This window comes from Dasypus novemcinctus, chromosome 9 (assembly GCF_030445035.2).
Source record: "Dasypus novemcinctus isolate mDasNov1 chromosome 9, mDasNov1.1.hap2, whole genome shotgun sequence".
NCBI lineage: Eukaryota > Metazoa > Chordata > Mammalia > Cingulata > Dasypodidae > Dasypus > Dasypus novemcinctus.
Window position 1 is genome coordinate 124,378,323 of NC_080681.1, and position 21,191 is coordinate 124,399,513.

Here is a 21,191-nt window from a genome sequence, read left to right on the forward strand (position 1 = left end):
CCTCGCTTTGGCTCCACCCTCACTTGTCACCATTGGCCCTCCTCGCTTTGGCTCCGCCCTCACTCCTCACCATTGGCCCAACCTCATTTGGGCCACTTTTCAAATTCTTGGCACCAAAGCCGCTAGAACCCCTGTCCCTCCCTCCTCCAAGGGCAGAGCCGGCTCTGGCTTCCCCTTTGTGAAAATCAAACTTAACCCTTTCCTACAGCCAGGAAAGCAGGAGCACAGATTTTCCAAGGAATCTGGCTTTTAAGGGAAATTAAAAATTAAAGTTAATCAGAAAGTTCTTTGCCTTCTCCCTCTACCCAGGGAGATGGTCTGAATCTGCCAATGAAACCAGGATGTGGGGGTCCCTGAATTGCTTGAGAAGTGAGGAATGAATTGAATGGATTAACAGCTCTCAGGAAAAGACACGCCCCCGGCGAGCAAGAGAGCGAGGAGGAGCCGGGAGCCCAGGAGGGGCCCAGCGAGGGCGGCTGGCCTGCGGCTGCTCCTGCCTGCTGAGCTCCCTGGGAAGCAGCGGCCTCCTTCCCGTCCCCTGAGTGCAGAGCGGGCAGGGACCTGCCTCTAGTGACGCGAATGTGGTGGAGAGGCGTGGGGACCTCGGGACCTCGGCGTCTCCTCCTCCCGCGGGCTCCAGACGCCGTGGCTCCTGCCTGACCCCAGTGTCGAGCCCAGGCCCGTGTGTGGTCCCGCGTGTGGCCACCAGCCGAGGGGGAGGGCTGGCCTGGGCCGCGCCTTGGCCTTGGGGCTTGCGGCGGAGGCCCGGGTGCTTCGGGGCAGAGCTGAGCCCTCCCTGCGCCTCCCTGAGTTCCTGACGCTCCCGGAGCCCCCTAGTGTTAAGCAGGAGGCTTTGGGTACTTTTTTGCACAGCAGTAAGTAAACTGATAATTAACGTGCAAAGAGACAAGTGCCCCAATGGGAAAAGGTACAAAGTGCCTCAGGGCCGGGGGCTGAGGCCTCTCCTCCTAGATGAGAGAGAAGGTTAGGAAAGCACCTGCAGGCGGAGTTTTGTGGGCCAGGTAGTGTGGGCACCTCAGGCAGAAAGCCTGCTGTGTGCGTGTGTGCTCCTGGGTGTGTGCTCATGGGAGCGTGCTCTGCCATCCAAGGGACAGGACCTACAACCTCGAGGACACAGAACCAGCCAGGGGTTTGGCAGCGACGCGAGGTGGTCAGACCAGCGTGGAGGTGCTGGACGGCGGTGCTGGGGGCTGAGGCCTGTCCCAACTCTGGTCCTGCAGGTGAGGACCTTGGAACATGTTATTAGTTAAGGGGACCCTCAGCTTAGTTATATGTATATATATATACACTTTTTTTAAAAAGGATTATTTTTTTAAAATTTATCCTCTCCCCTCCCACCCGTCCCCCGGTGTCTACTCTGTGTCCACTCACTGTCTGTTCTTCTGTGTCTGCTTGTATTCACATTAGTCAGCTCCAAGAACCCATCCTGAGACCTTCTGGAGTAGGAGAGAGACAATTACTCTCTTGCGCCACCTCAGCTCCCCTGCTATGTCTTAATGTCTCTCCTCTGTGTCACCTTGCTACTTCAGATTTCCGAGTTGGCTGGCACTCCTGTGCGTGGTGGCTTTTTCCCACACAAGGCAGCCTTCCCATGCAGGGCGGCACTCCTGAGCAGGGCTGCATTCCGCATGGGTTGGCACCCCATGTGGGCCCGCTTGCTGCGTGGGCCAGCTTGCCCTCACCAGGAGGGCCTGGGCATCGAACCCTGGACCTCCTACATAGTAGATCCAGCCCAGTTGGTTGTGCCACATCTGTTTCCCTATGTAGATATGCTTTGTATTTTTAAAAAAGATACTTAGATTATATAAATGTTACAATAAACATGTAGGGGACTCCCATATGCCCCCTCCCTACCCTTCCACACTTTCCCACATTAACAACGTCCTTCATTAGTGTGGTATATTTGTTATAATAAATGTTTATTGGAGCATTGCCACTAAGCATGGATTATAGTTTACTTTGTAGTTTACACTCTCCTGTACAATTTTGTAAGTTATAACAAGATATCTAATGGCCCGTATCTGTCATTGCAATGTCATTCAGGACAGTTCCCAAGTCCCAGAAATGTCCCCATGTTCCACCTATTGTTCCCACTCCCTGCCCTCAGAACCTCCAGTGGCCGCTGTCTGCATATCAATGATAATAGTTCCTCCATTGCTAGAATTACAATAAATCTACAGTAGAATTTCAGTAAGTCTACTCGAGTCCATTCACCTTAGCTAAGGAGGGTGGGCCTTCATCCATTATGGCCAAAGTCCTTACAACCAAAGGAAATTGGATGCAAAAAGAGAAGCCATGAGGAGCTGCCAGAATTTGGCATTAAGGAGACACCACCATGAGATGGAAAAGCTTTGGAATCCCAAAGACTAAAAGATACCGACGGGGCGAGGAAGCCCGCCTTGCAGCCTCTGAAACTGTGAGCCAGTGCATTCCTGTCGGTAAGCCAGCTCATCGCATGGTCTAGGTTTCAGCAGCCAGGAAACAAGACAGGGGAGCTAGAGCCCTCCTTGCTGGGAGTCCACCAACAGACCCAGGCCTGCGCGGGTGTTTACTTGGGATCGTTTCTCTGAAGTTGGGATCAGGTCTCGTCTCCCTTACCCAGCTGCCTGTGACCCCAGCACAGAGGAGTCAACAACTGCTGACCAGGGGCAGCTGTGCCCTCTGCGGGAGGAATGCCGGCTGAGGGACGCCGTCCCCCTTCAGGGCATGGGCTCCCGAGCTGCAGCCCCTGTCAGCGGCATCTGGTTCCGTGATTCTCTAAGCAACACTTGGACTGGGACTCAGGACTCCATATCAGCTGCTAAACTTAGAACGTTTTATGTTAAAAAACTGCGTCTGTACGTCAGTCAAGCTGTGATGCTAACGGAGAATCAAAGAACTGAATTTCACCCATCTATCCTCCTGCACCTGCCATTCCCAGGTCATCAAGGAAGCCAGTCACTTCTCAACGAACACAGGGACTAAACATTCCACGCCTTCCATTGCCACTGGGCCCCAAAAGTCTCTGAGCTATTGGCCTCCATCTGGTAAAAGGACCGGGGAAAAGAAACAGGGAGCACCCCGAGGCCAAGTCCCCTTTGCAGAGGGGGAAGCCTGGGGTGGGGCCCATGGCCCGCAGCATCAGAAGGGAGTCTCTCTGGCAGGAGTCGCCCGCATGTGAGGCCCAGCCTCTGTTATTTCTTCTTTCTTCTCCGGGAGAAACTCCAGCCCGTTTCTCTTGGCAAAAACTCGGTTTATCTCCACAAATGTCTGGCCTTTGGTTTCAGGAATGACCATATAGATGTAAACAGCAGTGAGGAGGCAGATTCCGGCAAAGATGATGAAACAGTAGGGGCCGATGGCCTCCTAGACCAGGAAACAAAGAACACGGGCAGAAAATGGAGAGGAAGTGGCAGGGGCGCTCCTGGGGGGCCTCTATAAGAAAGAGGCGTCTGAGGCTGCCAGTTTAGCTTTACTCCTGGAGCTGTGGCAGAGCTAGGAAATGGGGTCCCGCCTCAGAGGTCAGAAAGGACCCCCCATCCCTTTGGCCTTAGGGACGTGATGTCCTCTGGGTCCCGAGAGCCCTGAGCAGGTGTGCCCAGCATCCAGGAAGAGAGGAAGGAGGCGGCTGGAGGGGTCTGCTGCCCTCGGCACCTCCAGACCAGAGCCCACGTATCGGCCCTTCGGCTTGGAGGCCTGGACTCCTGGCAGCCAGGGGGAAACTAGCACGTGGAGCCCAGCCCCACCAGGCAGGCCCTAGGGAGGTCTGAGAGGCCATCCGTGGTGACCTAGGAGGAAGGCACCCACTGCCCATTGCTTGGGCCCCTTCCTGGGCACGGGTGGGGTAGCGTGTGGCACTCACTTGCACGGAAGGGAAGACCAGGCCGACAAGGAAGTTGGTGAGCCAGTGCACCGCCCCGTCCACCGTGAGCACGGCCGGCCGCGAGGACTGCAGGAAGATCTCGGTCCTGACCACAGAGGGGATGGGACCTCGGGGCAAGGGCAAGGGACCAGCTCAGGGGACATTGGCGGTCCACGCCTGCCCTAGGCTCGAGGAAAGCAGCTGGCACGCTAAGTAGGTGGCAGGAACAGAGACTGTGCCCTCCGTGCCCTCGGGGCTCCTGGGCGCCTCTGCAGCAGGTGCAGGGGCAGCAGCCACCACCTCAGAGGCCACCAAGTTCAGTGCCACCCGCTCTGCCTGTGGATGCCCCCCAAGATGCCATTGGGGACCAGGAAGAAAGCCCACCCCTCCCCATGAGTTAGGGCCTTGGGGGCAGAAGGCTGAGAGGTCCCTTTGGCAAAGCCTCGATGGAGAAACTTGAGCCTGATTCCCCTTGCTAAGTTCCTCCAAGGTCACGCGTGCTAAAAAGCCTTGTAGAAATGAAACGCTTTGGGAGCGGCGGATTGCTGCATGCATGGGGCGAATGGGCCTTCCCTCACGGGGACAGAGCATTTTCTTGAAGTCCTTCCTCTAAGCTGTGTCCCCGCAATTCCTGGGGAGGCAGCTCGGGGTTAGAGCGCCTTGAGCTCCCGTGCCTGGCAGGTGCTGCCCCAGGGGCGGGTCTGGGAAAGGGCGGGCGCCGGGGCCACGCCGCCCGGGGGTCTGCCAATGCTTCTCTATATTTTCATTATCGTCCCCCAAGGAGCCTGCTCAAATGTCTGCAGACTTCTTCCCTAATCGCTGGCCCCCTCTGACATCTCACCCCCCCAGAAGCGCCGTCTGCGTACCCCACGGTCTCTGTGGCTTTGTACGAAGAGCAAGCTCGCCTGCTGCCCCCCAGGCCAAGACCGACTCCACCCCCTGGAGGTGCCCTGCCCTACTGGGAATGCGGGTTCCAGAGTGCAGGATGCACAGGGAGGGTGAGGCTGCCCTTGGATGGCCAGGCCTTTGGTAGAGGGCGAAGTCCCCGGACCCTGGGGAGGGGCCTCCGTCAGGCTCTGCCCACCCGAGGGGCATCGGCCAGGGAAGTTCTGTCCTGCCTCCCTCCACTCACCAGGGGACTGGCAGCCAAGCAGCCCCTTGGGACCTGCTCAAATGCCACACATCCCGGGGCGCACCCACGGGCGGCGAGGGGCGCCCAGGCCCCTTCCCTCCGGGGATGTGCACCTCGGCGCCTGAGGCGCACCAGGGAGGCTTCCTGCGCACGGCCCCGATTCCTCAGCACCCTTAAACACGGCTGGGCCGGTCGTCGTCACGTTCCTGGGCCCCGCACAGGACTAACGAAGCGGTTCCCGTCTGTGCGTGTGGAATGGGCCAGCCCCTTTATTTCCGGGCGCGCACGGCCTTCCCCAAAGAAGATTCCACGGGGAGGGGGCACTGGAGGCACCTGCCCCGGCAGTGAGATCGAGGTTTGGAGGTTTGAGTCTCACTCAGTGGGGACGGGTGGCCTCAGGTCCCACGGGCTGCCTTCACCTGTAGCCCAGGTGAAGGCCCGGAGCGCTCGGCAAGGAGTGGCAGCTGGAGGTGAGGGCGGCAGTGTAACCTCAGGTGGCCCTGGGCGTGGAGGCTAAATCCACCTGCGGGTGGGGTGGAAGTAGCCCAGGTGCCCCAGGTGTTCTGTACGGGGCTCATCCTGCTGGGCTCTGCACCCGCTTTGCCAGGCCCCAGCAGCCACACCGGGCAGGGGCACAGCTACTCACTGGGCCCGATGGAATGTCCCGCGATGTAGGCGAAGACACAGATGACGCCAAGGTACGACAGCTCTCCCTCCAGGTCAGCCGCTCCTGGTCGCTGGGGTATTTTCAGTGTCAGGGAGGGACGTGTCTCTCCTGACCTGAGCTGGGGCTTCTGGAGGAGAGCGCTGCCGCGGGTTATAGTACAGGGGGTGGGTTGTAACCCCCATCCAGAGGTCACCGCCCCCACTGGCTCGTCCCACCCCTGATCCGCCTGGGGCCTGTGCTCGCCTCTTTCAGGCAGGGCTCTTCCTGGGCAAACGCGCTCTTTTGCGTTATTTCTTGTCCTAACTCCACTTTCTTCTGTTCTCGCACTTCTTGAATAGACTGACTTCAGATCTTCTTTTGGCTCTGAAATGCCCCAAATGCTGGTGCAGTCATGCCGCAGTTTACCCAGCGAGAGGCGCTTTCCCTGGGCAGTGCTGCCCTGGCTTCTTCCCGCACAGCTCGGGCTCTCCCGCGCCCACCACGGGCTGCAATGCAAGCAGCTGAGGGGTGCAAAACGCTTGTGCATTAAGGGGACGTGGTGCCAGAGGTTGGGGACCAGCCCCCGGGTGTAGACGTGCTTGGGTCCCTACATGGCCATCCCCCGGCTCCCCCGCAGTGGCAGGAAAATGGGGTACAAACTTGGAAGAGCAGAGCCAGCGTGAGCACCAGGCAGGCCGAGCCGCAGATGCCGTAGCCGATCAGCAGCAGGAGGCGACGCCCCAGGAGCTCCACGATGCCCGCCTGCAGAGAGGGACAGGGGCAGGGGAAGAGGTAGCGGCCGGCCGGGTCGGGGGAAGAGGCAGGGGCAGGGGCATGAGCACCTGTGGAAACCCGCAGCCGCCCGCGCCCCTTGGTCTCCCTTTCTTTTTTTTTTTAAAGATTTATTTTTATTTATTTAATTCCCCCCCTCCCCTGGTTGTCTGTTTTCTGTGTCTTTTTGCTGCGTCTTGTTTCTTTGTCCGCTTCTGTTGTCGTCAGCGGCACGGGAAGTGTGGGCGGCGCCATTCCTGGGCAGGCTGCTCCCTCCTTCGCGCTGGGCGGCTCTCCTTATGGGCGCACTCCTTGCGCGTGGGGCTCCCCTACGCGGGGGCACCCCTGTGTGGGGCGGCACTCCTTGCGCACATCAGCACTGCGCATGGGCCAGCTCCACACGGGTCAAGGAGGCCCGGGGCTTGAACCGCGGACCTCCCATGTGGTAGACGGACGCCCTAACCACTGGGCCAAAGTCCGTTTCCCCTCGGTCTCCCTTTCTGAGCCCCGCTGGCTGCACGCCCGGGCCGCTGCCCCTCCCCGCTGCGCCCCCACCCTGGCTTTGCTTGTCGTTTGGGCCTGCTGTGGCCCCTGGCCTCACAGCGGGAGGTTCCCCCTCCCCATATCCTTTGCACCCCTCTTCTTCTCGAGCGCACCTTCTGCTCAGCCACCTTCTCTGCTGCAGGCTCGGCCCTGCTCCCTCTTCCCAGCCTGGCCGGGACCTCTATGGGGAGCCGGCGCTCAACTAGCCGCATCGGGGCCCCCTGAGTTGGATTTTTCCGTCTGTTGTCTGTTTTCCTGTTCTTGTTTAGGAGGTGCTGGGGATCGAACCTGGGGCCTCCCGTGTGGGAAGAGGCGCTCAATGCTGAGCCACTTCTGCTCCTTCCCACCTTCTTTCCTCTCCTTGGACTTGCAGTATCTCCACTCAGCCCCACCCGACCACACCAGCACCCAGCACCCTCACCCCACCTCCCAACACTCGCACCCCGGGATTCTCACGGGCACTCAGTGGGGGCCGACAGGAGCAAAGCGGCCAGGCCGGGGTTTTCTACAAGAGCGGAGGGGTGGGCTCCATCTGCCTCGCCTGGAGCCCGTGGCTGCTCCTCGGGGCGTGGGGGGAGGGCCTGGGGGATCCTACCCGCAGCCCGGGGGGCTCAGGGAATTCGGGGGGCGGGCAGAGGAGGCCCTGCTCGCTGCGCCTTGACCACCACCTCCTCCTCAGCATCCTGGCCACCCTGGCCTGCTGCGCCCCCAACTCTCCCCCTCAGACTTTCCAAATCCTCCGGAAGCCAGTCAGCCCATGTGGGGCCCAGACTGAAAATGCAGACGAGCAGCACGCAAACCTCTGAAAGGAGCTGAGCCCCCAGGCGAGCTGAGGAGCTGGGCTGAAGGTGGAAACAATGCAGCCATTCCCGACAGGAGCGCTGCTCAGGGGGTGTGCACATGGGCTGCCCCTCTGTGACACAGCGGACGCCAGGGCAGGGGGCTTCAGAATCAGGTGCAAAACTCAGAAATAACAGAATTACCCCAACAGAAAACAGCACCTACATCCGAGCTCTGCTGCTGCCACCGCCATGAAGGAGGCACTTGAGTGACCGCTTGAGGCCACGTCCCTGCCAGGCAGGCCCAGAGCCCCCGCGCGTCTAAGGGGCCTCGGGGGGCCCCCGTGTGCCTGCGGGAGCACCTGCTCCGAGACCCCCACTCACCGAGACGACCGTCATCACCACGTTGACCACGCCCGCGCCCACCGACACGTCCTGGGAGTGGGTGGCCGCGACGCCAGCGGCCGTGTAGATGGTGTCAGCGTAGTAGTTGATCTGCAACAAAAGCACAGCGGCCGTGAGCGGGCAAGGCCCAGCGACAGCCGGACAGGAGACCCCAGGGCTGGAAGGGGGCTGCAGCCTGTGGGAAGAGCAGGCACCTGGAGGCAGCAGGCGTGGGGGGTGCCCGCAGCCCCCTCATGGCTCTACCCTCTCCCAGCTGCAGTCTGTGCACCTGGGAAGTGGGAGCCGGATCGGACAAGGGAGGAGCCCTTAGGTTACTGATGAGTAAATTCAGCGGGCTGAATTATAATCCTGAGGACAGGTAAAGTTTGAGCCTGACCAAGTCAGAAAGAGGCCAGTAGCCTCCATCGTAAGCCCACACCTGGCATCAGGGGAAGTGGAGCGAACTGAAAATCACAGTGCTGGTAGGGACAGGCTTCTTTCCATCCAGGTTGGATTGCAGGTTTAACCTAAGCCCCAGCCCCACCTCTGGGAGGGAGGAAGCTGGGAGTGCCTGAGCCAGCCTCTCCAGGAAGTTACTGGCCAAGCCGCAGAGGCCACTCTGGTGATGCAAGCTGCCCCAGAACTATTCTGTGGCAGGAATTGGAAGCTCCATTTCCCAAGACTGGGAGAGGAGGAGAGAGTTGGCTGCTGATTTTGGCTGGCTAGGGTGTAACTCTGGGAAGCTAGGGTGTGAGTGTCCAAGTCAGAAAGAGGCCAGGGGCTGCCATTTTTACTCTGCCCCCAGCCTGAGGGGAGGCCAGGACCAAAAATCACAGTGACAGTAGGAACTGGTTTCCTTCACCTGGATTGACCTGCAGCCCTAGGTTAGCCTTCAGCCCCTCCTTTCCCAAGGAGGAAGTTGGTGGACCCTGCACCAGCCTATCCAGGTAACTGCAGGTAACTTTGGCCAGCACAGACTGAATAATTGGAAGTCTACCAGGGCAACAGCAGTCATCTTGGACCAGCTCTGCAGAGAGCCCACACCTGCAGCTCCATCCCTGCCCCAGGCAGGGGAGAAAGAGGCATGAAGCCTCATCAGTCTCTCTGGGCAACTACTGTCTAGGCCCGCACCACTTGGATTATTCCACACAGCTGTGACTCTGTCCTACTACTGGTAAAGGAGAAAATTGGGAGAAGCTTTATCAGTCCCTGGGGCAATGAGGGCAGCTTGAGCCTCCACAGCTTATAGCACCAACTACATCCTTGGCTCCTACTACCCAACCAGCAAGGGAGAAAGGGCAGGAAGCCCTATATTAAAGAGGAAAAAACTGCACCCAGTATAAATACTCTAGTAAGCCAGATGCCAAGACACCAACCAAAAATTACAATCCACACCAAGAAACAAGAAGCTATGGTCCAGTTAGAGGAATAAGGTAAGTCTCCAGATGACATAAAGGAGTTGAGACAACTAATCATAGATGTTCAAAAAAAATCTTAATAAATTCAATGAGATGGCTAAAGAGATTAAGGATATTAAGATGACATTGGATAAGCAGAAAGAAGAATTTGAAAGCATACATAGAAAAATTGTAGGTATTATGGGAATGGAAAGCACATTAAATGAATTTTAAAAACATTGGAATCATATAATAGCAGATTTGAGGAGGCAGAAGCAACAATTGGTGATCTTGAAGAAATGGCCTCTGAAAGTGAACATACAAAAGAACAAAAGAAGAATAGAATGGAAAAAAATTGAACAAGGTCTCAGGGAACTTAAGGACAGCCAAAGATTTGCAAATATACATGTCATGGGTATCCCAGAAGGAGAAGAAAAGGGAAAAGGGGTAGAAGGATTATTTGAAGAAATGATGGTAGAAAATCTCCCAACCCTGTTCAAGGACATAGAAATCCATATCCCAGAAACACAACACACTCCCATCCAAAAAAATCTCAATAGACTGACCCTGAGACACATACTTATCAGAATGTCAAATGCCAAAGACAAAGAGAATTCTGAGGACAGCAAGAGAAAAGCAATGCATAACATATAAGGGATACCTAATAAGATGAAGTACTGATTTCTCACCAGAAACCATGGAGGCAAGAAGACAGTGGTATGCTATGTTTAAGAGACTACAAGAGAAACACCTCCAGCCAAGAATCTTATATCCAGCAAGATTGTATTTCAAAAGTGAGGGCGTGATTAGAATATTCACAGATAAACAGAAACTGAGAGAATTTCTAAGCAAGAGACCAGAATTTCAGGAAATATTAAAGGGTGTGCTAAAGCCTGAAAAGAAAAGACAAAAGAGAGCAAAAGACAATGAGCAGGCAATGAGCAGGCAACGAGCACAAACAATGAGCCAAAACAATGAGAAAAAAAGAGCAAACAGATGAGGGAGCCATGTGCAGGGTGGGATGACTAGCTGAATACAAGCTTAAGGAACAGACACCTCAGAATCTAAATTCCAGTGATAATACATCAAAACAGCAAAATGTCCAGTTTCAACAAAAGATCACATGCAATGAAATGGGAAGCGATGGCCCAGGTTAAAGAATAAGATTATAGCACTAGAAACCATCAATGAGGAGGACCAGACCTGGCACATACTAGACAAAGACTTTAAAAATATGGTCCTAACTATGCTCATAGAGCTAAAGGAAAACAAGAAAACAACAGAACAACACAAAGAGAATGTCAATAGAGAGAAAGAAATTATGAAAAGGAACCAAAAGGAGCTGAAGACGCAGTAAGAGAAATTAAAAATTCCCTAGAAGTGTTCAACAATTTATGCAAAGTGACCAAAGAATCAGTCAACTTGAAGATATGACAAGCAGATAAGCAGAAAGGGGAAAGGATGAAGAAAAGTCAACAGATCCAGAAGAATCTGTGGGACACTATCAAGCACACCAATATATACATTGTGGGAATCCCCGGAGGAGAAGAAAGAGAGAAAGGGGCAGAGAGAATATTCAAATAATGGCTGAAAATTTCCCAAATTTAATAGAAGACATGAATATACATATTCAAGATGCTCAATGAACTCCAAACAGGATACACCTAAACCCACATCGAGCCATGTTAAAATCAACCTCTCAAATGCCAAAGGTAAAGAGAGAATTCTGGAAACCACAAGAGAGAAGCAACAAGTCTCATACAAGAATTCTATATCTGGCAAAACTGTCTTTGAAAATGAAGGTGGAATTAGGACATTCCCAGATAAACAGAACTGAGGGAATTTGTTACCACTATACCAGCCCTACAAGAGATGCTAAAGAGATTTCTGCAGGTTGAAAGAAAAGGATCCAATAAATCGAAGATGCATGAAGAAATAAAGATCTCTGGTGAGGATAATGATATCAGTAAATATAAATGCCAGTTCTATTGTATTTTTGATTTGTAAATCCATTTTTCACTTCCTACAGGATCTAAAAGGGAAATGCATAAAATATGATAGATCAGTGGTTTTGTACACATAATGTATAATTATGCAATTTGTTACAAGAACTACATAAAGGTGGGAGGAACATCATTTATGTATGCTCTTGAAGGTGTTAAGTTGGTATCAAATCACACAAGATTGTTATAGATTTAGGATGTTAAATTTAATCCCCATGTAACCACAAGGAAAACATAGAGTCAAAAAGTAGGTACAGGTTACTAGGGTGGGGGCAGGCGTAATGGGAGTTAATGCAAAATAAGTGTAGGGTTTCTGTTTGGGGTAAAGGGAAAGTTCTAGGAATGGACGGTGGTGAGGGTAACTGCAACACTGTGAAAGTGATTAATCTCACTGAATGGTATGCTTGGGATGGAAAGATTATGTTCTGTATATGTTTAGCCATTAAAAAAAAAAAAGAAGGAAAGAGAAACTGAAGAGATAATGACAATTAAGTGCAATACATGATACTGAATGGGATCTAACAATGGAGGAGAAGGTGTTCAAAAGGGCATTATTGGGATATAAGAAAATATTGGAATATCAAATTTAAGTTTTATACCAATATTACATTTCTTGAACTTGGTAATTGCATTTAAGGTGATTTCATGGGTGAATATCCTTGTTTGTAGGCTATGTACATGGAAGTATATGTGGTCAAAGAGTATGATGCATGCAATCTGCTCTCAAATGTTCAGAAGATTAGATAGATAGATAGATAGATAGATAGATAGATAGATTAGATAGATAGATTAGATAGATAGATAGATAGATAGATAGATAGATAGATAGATAGATAGATAGATAGATAGATAGATTAGATAGATAGATGAATGAATGATAGAAGTAATGATATGGCAAAAGTGGCAAAATGTTGAAATGATGGATATTGGTATCTGGGAGGTGGGGTTTAGGGACATATTGGCATTCTTTGTATAGTTTGTATTGTTTTTGCAACTATCCTGTATGTTTGAAATTATCTCAAAATAAAACATTTTTTAAAATATAAAAAAAAGTTTGCTTCCATCAATAATCATTTGGGAAATGCAAATCAAAACCACAATGCATTATCACTTCACATCCACTAGGAAGGCTATTATATTTGAAAATGTTAAGTGCCAAGTATTGGTGAGGATGTAGAGAAATTAGATCATTTGTACATTGTTGGTAGAAATGCAAAATGGTGCAATTGTGTGGAAGACAGTTTGGTAGTTCCTCAAAAATTAAATATAGGGAAGTGGGTTTGGCTCAACCGATAGAGCGTCCGCCTACCATATGGGAGGTCCAGGGTTCAAACCCAGGGCCTCCTGACCCATGTGGTGAGCTGGCCCACGTGCAGTGCTGCCACGTGCGAGGAGTGCCGTGCCAGGGAGCCCCATGCACAAGGAGTGTGCCCTGTAAGAAGAGCCACCCCATGCAAAAAAAGCGCAGCCTGCCCAGGAGTGGCGCCACACACACAAAGAGCTGACACAACAAGATGACGCAACAGAAAAGAGAGACAAAGATTCCTGGTGCTGCTGACAAGAATGCAAGTGGACACAGAAGAACACACAGGGAGCAGACAACGGGGTGGGGGGAAGGGGAGAGAAATGAATTTTTAAAAAAATCTTAAAAAAAAAATTATTAAAAAAAAATTAAATACAGAATTACCATATGACCTGACAATTTCACTTCTAGGTATATTCCCAAAGGAATTGAAAACAGGGACTCAAATTGATACTTGTACACCAAAGTTCATGGCAGCATTATTCACAATGCCAAAAGGTGGGAGGCACCCAAGTGCCCATCAACAGAGGAGCAGAATGTTCCTAAACAAAATGTGGTCTACCCACACAATGGAATATTATGTCATAAAAAGGAAGGGAGTTCTGACACGTTACAACATGGAGGAACCTTGGAGACATCATGTTGGGACATAAGCCAGACACAAAAAGGCAGAGGTATTATCTCAGTTACATGAACTATTTAGAATTAGCAAATTCATAGAGACAGAAAGTAGATCTCCAGTGACCAGGGGCAGAGGGGAGGGAGGACTGGAGAGATGGGACTTACTGGGTGCAGAGTTTCTGTTTGGGTGAGAAACAGTTTTGGTAATGGGTGGTGGGGATGAGAGCGGAACATTGCGAATGTCATTAATGCCATCGAATTGGGCCCTTTAAAAAGGTTAAAATGGCAAATTTTATTTTATGTATTTCCGCAAGAAAAAATAAATTATTAAAGAGTCAGCTCCCTAGAGAAAATGGAGCCCTGTCTAGTTTCTCACGTTCTGATGGGAACTCTTGGAAGTTGCACCTGCCCGAGGCTGTGGCTGGGTGGGTGTGGTCCCAGGGCCGGCCTGTCTGAGGGTTGGATGAAGGGGAAGGTCCTAGATCTCAGCAGAGCCCAGGACCTGCACTGCGCCCCCGCCCCACTGGCTGTGACCGCAACTGGACAGGTTATTTAAACCAAGCCTCAGTTTTCTCATCAGTAAAATAGAGAATAAAAATAATATTATATAATGAGCTGTGAGGATCGAAAGAGTCGACCCAGCCGAGGCCCTCAGTAGGCGTGGCAGGTGGCAGGGGTGGGCGGTAGCTCAGGCAGCTCAAGCCTAAGGGAGCTCTGAGAAACTGTAGCATTGGTGTGGAGAAAGTGGCTACAGTAATTGCTGAGGGCAGGGAGAAGGAAGAAGAGATGCGATGTGGGGGCATTTTGGGGACTTGGACTTGTCCCAAATGATACTGCAGGGACAGATGCTGGACACTGTATATCCTGCCATAACCCACTGAATGGACTGGCGGAGAGTGTCAACTACAATGTAGACTATTATCCTTGTGGTGCAGCAGTGCTCCAAAATGTATTGAATGTGTCTCAGTGATGAAAGAAATTGTTGATGGGAGAGGAGTGGGGGGCGGGATATGGGAACCTCTTACATTTTTTTAATGTAACATTTTAAAAAAGAATAAAGAGATCATAGGACCAAAAAAAAAAAAAACCAAATTCACTGAGCTGGCTCTCTGGAGACTCACTAGCCTGATGACCTTTCCTCGAGCCCCCTTTGTGCTCAGTTTTGGAGACTCGTCACAGTACTGTGGGGAATACAGAGACACAGATCCACCCACTAAAGAATTGGGGTGATTTGAACTTAAATGTTCATGAAAAAATGACCTCGGCTCCTTCCATTCTGCAGGGTCTTAAGCTCGGCCGCATCCCGCTCCGTTTCTGGTCCATTCTCTCACACATCCTCTCTCCTTCCCCCTCCAGCCTCCCACTCGCCCTTGCTTCCTACTTCATGGAGACAGAGCAGTTAGAAAGAAGCATCCTCAGGCCACGGCCCCCAGGGAACATACCTGCTGTCTACCTGCCGCTCCTGCATTCCTTTCCCCCAGAAAAGCCCTCTGCTCCCCACCCTACACCCCTCCGGTTTATCTCCTTCCCTTTAGAGCCAAACTCCACCCAGTTGCCTCTCCTGCCCTCTCCCGTTCTTCTCTTTTGAACCCATCCCCCCCACACCGCCAAAGCTGCCCTTGTCCAGGTCACCAGTGTCCACTGAGGTCTACACTGACCCACCCCAGGCCACCCCCGGTCCTCCTCTGCCTCCTCCCACGCCGCGTGGCCCCAGCTGAGCCAGTGCTGGCCCCAGGGCTCCTGCCGCTCGGCGCGTTCTCTGCCTCCTCTGGCCTCCGAATGCCACGGGGTTACCTGTGGGGTTCCCCAGGATGGCCTGCAGGCTGAAGATCTGGGCCAGGAAGACTCCCACGATGACGAACACCTCCGTCATGGTTCCCAGCATGCCCCGCAGGTGCTTGGGGGCCAGTTCTCCCAGGTACATGGGGAGGGCACTGTAGGATATGCCTTGGGGGGCGAAAAGAAAGTCAAGGGGCGCCCCGCAGGCCCACCTCCGTGACTTGGGAACGGAGATTCCTGGAGCATCTCCGTGGGGCGCCCCAGCGATAGGCCTCGGTCCAGCACGCCGCCTCCCTCCCCCCTGGGTGCACGGCCAGGGGCCACTCTTGACCTCGGGATCCTCAGGCCCAGGCTACACCCCTGGGTGGGGTGAGGACCTCCGTTAGTGACGGGGAGGGGTCCAGCCACGGTGTGTCTCTTCCCTGGTGGGGTTTTAAAAACAGCTCCTTTGCCGGGGTCATTCTGACTTTCCTACGACACAAACTGCCTGTGTGTCTACCTTTATACCAATAGGAGAAATCACTGAGGTCAAGGCGTCCTGCTGACCTGCTGGCTGAAGCCCCAAATTCTGTGTTCCTTTCACTTGACGCCCCTTGTCCTCTGTTCAAACTGCACGTCCTCCTCAGAGGTGACCTTGTGAACCTTAGCAGCTCTGTACACCTCCGGGAACAAGGGTTTTTCAAGATCCTTCCTGATGGAAAATTTCATTTCACCAAGGGCAGGGGTCAGAGAGCACGAGGGTCGCAAGGGCCTGAGAGCAGAGCCAGGAGGCCCCTCCAAAGGGAAGAGGGTTCCGGCCAGGGCACGGCTGCCCCGCCACTCCCTGCCTCTGGCCTTGGCCCGTGTCCTGGGCACGTCGCTCTCTGGGACCGTCCTCCGGCCGGTGAGCCTGAGCTCGGGCTTGGCGGTCCGGCCGTCGCCCCCATACCTGCACAGACTCCCAGCAGCACTCGAGAGAAGATGATCAGCTCAAAGGCCTTGGCCACTTTGCTGACCCCCATGAGGACGGCGGGGATGATGGCGAAGACGCTGTTGACCAGGAGGGTCCCCTTTCTGCAACAACAACAGAGTCCAGAGGGCGGGGCCTGAGGGGACAGGGCACCCGACCCCAGCTCCTGATCTCCAGGCCCGTCTTGCTGGAGAACAAGGGGCCTGGGCGGGGAATGGTGAGTGGGAGGAACGGGAGAGCAAAGATGAAGGGGCGGAAGCTCCAGGAAGGAGGGTCTGGGAGAGGGTGGGAGGGGCATTCTAACAGCTGAAGCTGGTTAAAAATGGTAGGTAGGGAAGAAAAAGGAGTGGGCTGCCTTGGGTAGGAGTGAGCTCCCCGTCACTGGTGGTATTCAAGCAGAGGTAGACTAGACCACTGTCAGGCATGTTGGCGAACAGGTGGAGAGCTGGACTAGATGATCTCTAAGGTCCCTTCCAAGGCTGAAAAACCCTAACCCTATGAAGGAGACATGAGAGGACTGACAACAGGATCCCCTGGAGGCGCCCTGCTCCCCTCATGCCCCCACCTTCTCCTGTGCTCTGTGCCTCGATGCTTCCTTGCATCAATGGCTCCCTTGCCCCCACCCTCCAGCCTTGGGCAACTAGAAGGGGCAAAGGGCACCCCCTTTCCAGCTCTGAGGGCCTCCAGGAGCTGCTCCCTGCCCTCACCCCTTCAGGGCTGGAGCTGGGGAGGCAGATGGCAGCCCCAGGGCTCTGCATGTCCCTCCTGACTTCGCCATATAATGCCCACACCTGCCGCGGCCGCCGGGACCCCAGTGGACACAGGGGCGCTGAGTTAGCCAGCCCAGGGGGGTGGGGCCCTGATGCTGGGAGACGGGCTGGTGGGGTCTCCAGGCCAATACGCAGACACCTCGCCCGAGTGGGCTGGAGCGTTCTGCCTGCACCACGCTGAGGGCTCCCGGGCAGGCAGTCCCGGCAGAGGCCTCCTCGGATGCCCCCGGAGCCCACACCTGGTGAGTAGGGCAGGGAGCCAGCCCCGAGGCCCACGTGCTCCCCACACACCACACGTGCACTCGGGCACACAGAATCACACACGCACGCACAGGTGTGCACAGACACACACATGCAGCCACAGGCACAGGCACACCCAAGCACATGCAAGCGTGCGCACACACACATACACCCCACCTTGTCGGGAAGCTCGGGGCTGTCCGGAACCCACTCACACAGGGTGGGCTCCACTGTACCCCCTAGCTCTCAGCTTCCTCATCTGCAAAACCAGGGAGCTGTAAGACTCGTCCCTGAGGCCACAAGCTCTGTGACTGGGGCCTCAGACCAGAAGTGGGGGCCCAGCCTGGGCTCCCGCAGCAGCCCATTATCCAAACGGTGTAACCAACAGCAGCACAGCCTAAATTAATCAAAAGACCGAGTTTTCTCCACTCAAATACACACTGTGGAACATTAACCAGTGCAGAATCTAGAAGTAGAGGTCAGGGGTCCGGCTCTAATAACTACATAAATCTCAATCGGCATCATTTTCTTTCATGTGTGCAAATGGAATGTGAGGAGGTCCTTGAAAGGTTCATTTTCTGTGGAGGGCTCTCCACTAGTTCCTGCAAATTGCCTAACTTGGCGCATCCAGGCCCGAGTGTAATTGTGAATTCCTCAGCAACCTGAAGCCCCAGGTGCCTTACCCAGCGTGTGACCTTGACCCACACTTTTCATTCCTGGGGACCTTGACCTGTGCATGCCTCCTTATCTCTCAAGCACCTGGCCCTAAACGTAAAGATTAGTGCAACCATGTCAGCCAAGCAAAGTGCAAAGAGCTCTATTCCTTTGCTAACGAGCTATGAGTCGGTGGCAGGTGAAATGACCCAGGCTGAACCGGAACCTCAGAACCCCACCACCTGGGGAGGCGGCAGAGCAGGGGAGGCTGCAGCTGTTACAACCTGGGGCCACGGCCATGATCAGGGAGTGAAACCCCGTCAATGGGCATTTCTGAGACACCTGCCGGAAGTGCTTCCAGGGCACGTCAAGAGCGTTGACCTCCAGGGCTGCAGCACCTTCACGTAGGGGGTGGCAGGAGACGCTGTTATTTTCTCTGGAGGAAACCCCAGAGAAACCCAGGGGCTCGCTTGAAGGTCATGACCACCCGGTAGGCGACCGCCAATGGAAGGTGTGGTGGGCTGCAGAGAATTTTCGGTGGGCGCGCAGCACCCCTCCTGTTTACCTGCCGCACTTGTCGACCATCAGGCCCACGACCAGCGAGCCGAGCAAGCCGCCCAAAGGAAACATGGACACGGTGCACGACCACAGGAGCAGCGTGAGCCGCGCGCCCATGGGCGTGCCGTGGCGCTCCACGTAGGTCTCGTTATAGAACGACTTCAGGACCTGGAAAACATCGTCCCATCCCCAGGGGAGAATACTGTGTGGCTCATGAGAACGACGACGTTAAGTGTCCTGGAGCCCCGGCCTCGTCCAGGGGCGTTTCTGCCAGTGTCCCCCACAAGTGACCCTACCGCTCCACTGTGACCCGAGAAAAAGTAATCGACTGTGTGATGGATTGAGCTGAGGAACCAGATGCACAACATCTTATTCCATCTGTGAAAGGATTCACTTTTCACAGCCTTACCTTGCCACAGGCCACAGAAAAAAATCGGTGCTCGTCGTGTGACTTTAGGAAGTTATGGAACCTCTCCCATCAGTTTCCTCATCGGGTACAGAGACAATGTGGGAGCATTAACTGTGATAAAGGGAGGGAACATTGTTTGAATGAGACAGGACGATCCATCAATGGGATAGTTATCCATATCCCGATATATCCCACGAGCAGTCACTGCACATCTCGGGCACAGTCTGCTGAGTTAGGCGGAGCGACAAGCCGAGGGTGGCCCTATTTAAATAAACAGCGGGATCACGTACCCAGACGAGTGGGTCACGCCGCGTCCCACACGCTCGGGCCCCCCGGGGACGTGGCGGCTGCACCCTCTGTGTTGCGCAGCCCGGTCCCCTCTTGGCCACACCCTTCCTCAGTGCCCAACCGTGGCTCCCCCGACGTACTCCCACAAGGTGCTGCCATCTGGAAAATTTCAAATAGACCAAGAAAAGGGAACCCCACCCCCCTCCCTGCAGCGAGGCCTTTCTTCTGCTCCATCTCTGCTCCCTCTCGCCTCTTCTCTCTTCAACCTGCTCCAGTCGAGCCTTTGTCTCTACTCTCACCTCAGCTGCTCCCATCAAGGTCAGTCCTGCCCCCCACAAGGTCAATGTCGGTGCTGGGTTCTAGTCCTGCTCTGGACCACCGGGCACGGGCTCCGCCCTCCCTCCTTGACTCTCTTCCTCTCCTAAGCCTTGGGGGCCCTCAGTGCCCCACCCCCAGGCCCCCCTGCCCTGCCTCCTTCACTTCTCCTCCCCCATCTTGATTTCTAAACGTCCCGGGGAGGGCGGCAGGAGTGGGGCGCACGGAGGGGTGGAGCGCCCAGGGCTGCCCGGGCTGCATGGCACCCCCTGGGGAGGCGTCCAGTCTCCCCCTGGTCTCCAGGGAGCTGGGGGCACCGAAGGGGAAGACGGCAGCCTCGGGAAGGAAGAGGACAGCGGCTGTCCCTGCCCCATGGCCCGGCCACCCCTGCCCCTCGAGCCCACCTTGTGCGGCGTGTTGACCACCGCAATGTTGTAGCCGTACTGGAAGGCCGAGCCGAAGGCTGCGCTCAGCGTGGCCAGCACCAGGGTGGGCTGGAGCCGCTGCGGGAGACGAGGCCAAGTTCAGGGCTCGGCAGGGTGGGCCGGACCCCGGAGGAGGGTAAGGCTGGGTCTCCACTAGCCCCCCCCGGCAGGAGTAAGGCCGGGCCAGGGAAGGTAGAGGCGGTGGCTGGGGGGGGAGGGCAGTAGGGATGGGGCTCGTTGTCCACCCCCTTACCACACCCCCCACCCCCATCTTAACCCACACCCCCAGCTTCACCCCCACACTCACCTCTTATCCCTACACCCACACCCACCCTCACCCCCTGCCCTCACCCACCCCTCCGCTTTACCCCCACCCTCCCTCCCAGGGATGCCGCAGTGGCCTGGGTATCTACAGCCCTTAGCCCTGCACACTCATTGCCGGTCCGAAAATCACGAGCAGAGCCATTCTTCAGACCCTTCTCCTTCTCCCAGCCCTGATCAGGGCACAGGGTGGGTGGGGGCGGGCGGGAGGTGGGCGCTCCCTCCCTGAACTTCAAGGCAGCTGCTTTCTTCCTGCTGCTCTCCCAGCGCTGGCACCAGCCCCCTCCCAGGAGGCGCCTTCCAGGCAGGCTACCCCCTCCTTGCTTGGAGCCCCTCAGGAACCTTCTCCTCCCTCCCAAGCCCCCACATGGGTGAGAAGGAACAGGACAGTGACAACTGCCTAGGCTCGGCACTTACTGCTTTCTGGACCGGGGCAGCTGGGGCCAGCCCTCTCTCTTTCTCCTCCATGCTGGGAGCAGGTGTGCTGTGCCGCCAAGCCCACCTGCAGCTCTGCTCTGTGCTGACCCCGGGCACAACCAACTCCTTCCCTCTCGGCCCCAGGGATTTATGACCCTTTGGCCTCTGCACCTGCTGACTTTCCCCAAGAGCACATTTTCATGAATGTGTGATAAGATTCACGTTGAGTCGAGGCTTTACAGTGCCAATCACACACAGCGTGGGCTCTGTCTCTGCATCGACCGACCAGGGACCAAATCCTGAAGCTCCCCAATTGCATCAAGGAAGGAAGACACATCTGACATCAGTCCCTGGAAATGAGAACTTTCAGAAAGCAAGTCCAGTGTGTGTCTCCTGTGTCATTTCTCAGTGTATACTGGCTCTTCCAAATTTGGACAACTTGTCCATTTGGGGGAAAAAGCAAATGAAACACTTTAAAAGAAATGGTACTTTATTATTTCCAATTACACTCAATAGTATTGAGTAAATCAATAAAATAATGGAATACTGGCAAAAAAAAGACTGCCATTGAAAAGATTTTCATGATTAGGAAAATTAAGTGGACACGTGGAAACATGTAATGAGC

General features: G+C 54.5%; 1 protein-coding gene across 1 annotated transcript; it reads right to left on the minus strand.

The window, feature by feature from the left end:
- Positions 1-1,920: 1,920 nt before the first annotated feature.
- On the minus strand, positions 1,921-20,617 carry LOC101414128 (solute carrier family 2, facilitated glucose transporter member 7-like). The gene is made up of 11 exons (XM_023583579.2): positions 20,567-20,617; positions 19,808-19,906; positions 18,399-18,559; positions 16,149-16,273; positions 15,236-15,388; positions 9,162-9,175; positions 8,118-8,228; positions 6,301-6,402; positions 5,641-5,707; positions 3,863-3,990; positions 1,921-3,366 (listed from the first exon to the last, which is right to left on the minus strand). Exons 1-11 carry the CDS (start codon positions 20,615-20,617, stop codon positions 3,142-3,144), a joined length of 1,236 nt encoding a protein of 411 aa, XP_023439347.2. The 3' UTR covers positions 1,921-3,141.
- Between the last annotated feature and the right edge of the window lie 574 nt (positions 20,618-21,191).

Bases quoted from the DNA above. Each gene is read 5' to 3' on its own strand.
- LOC101414128 (XM_023583579.2), bottom strand. From the start codon at position 20,617: ATGGAGGAGAAAGAGAGAGGGCTGGCCCCAGCTGCCCCGGTCCAGAAA. The intron at 18,560-19,807 runs GTGGGCTCGAGG...GATGTTTTCCAG, and splicing joins TGGTCAACACGCCGCACAAG to GTCCTGAAGTCGTTCTATAA. The intron at 15,389-16,148 runs GTATGGGGGCGA...TCGCCCCCCAAG, and splicing joins GCTGCTGGGAGTCTGTGCAG to GCATATCCTACAGTGCCCTC.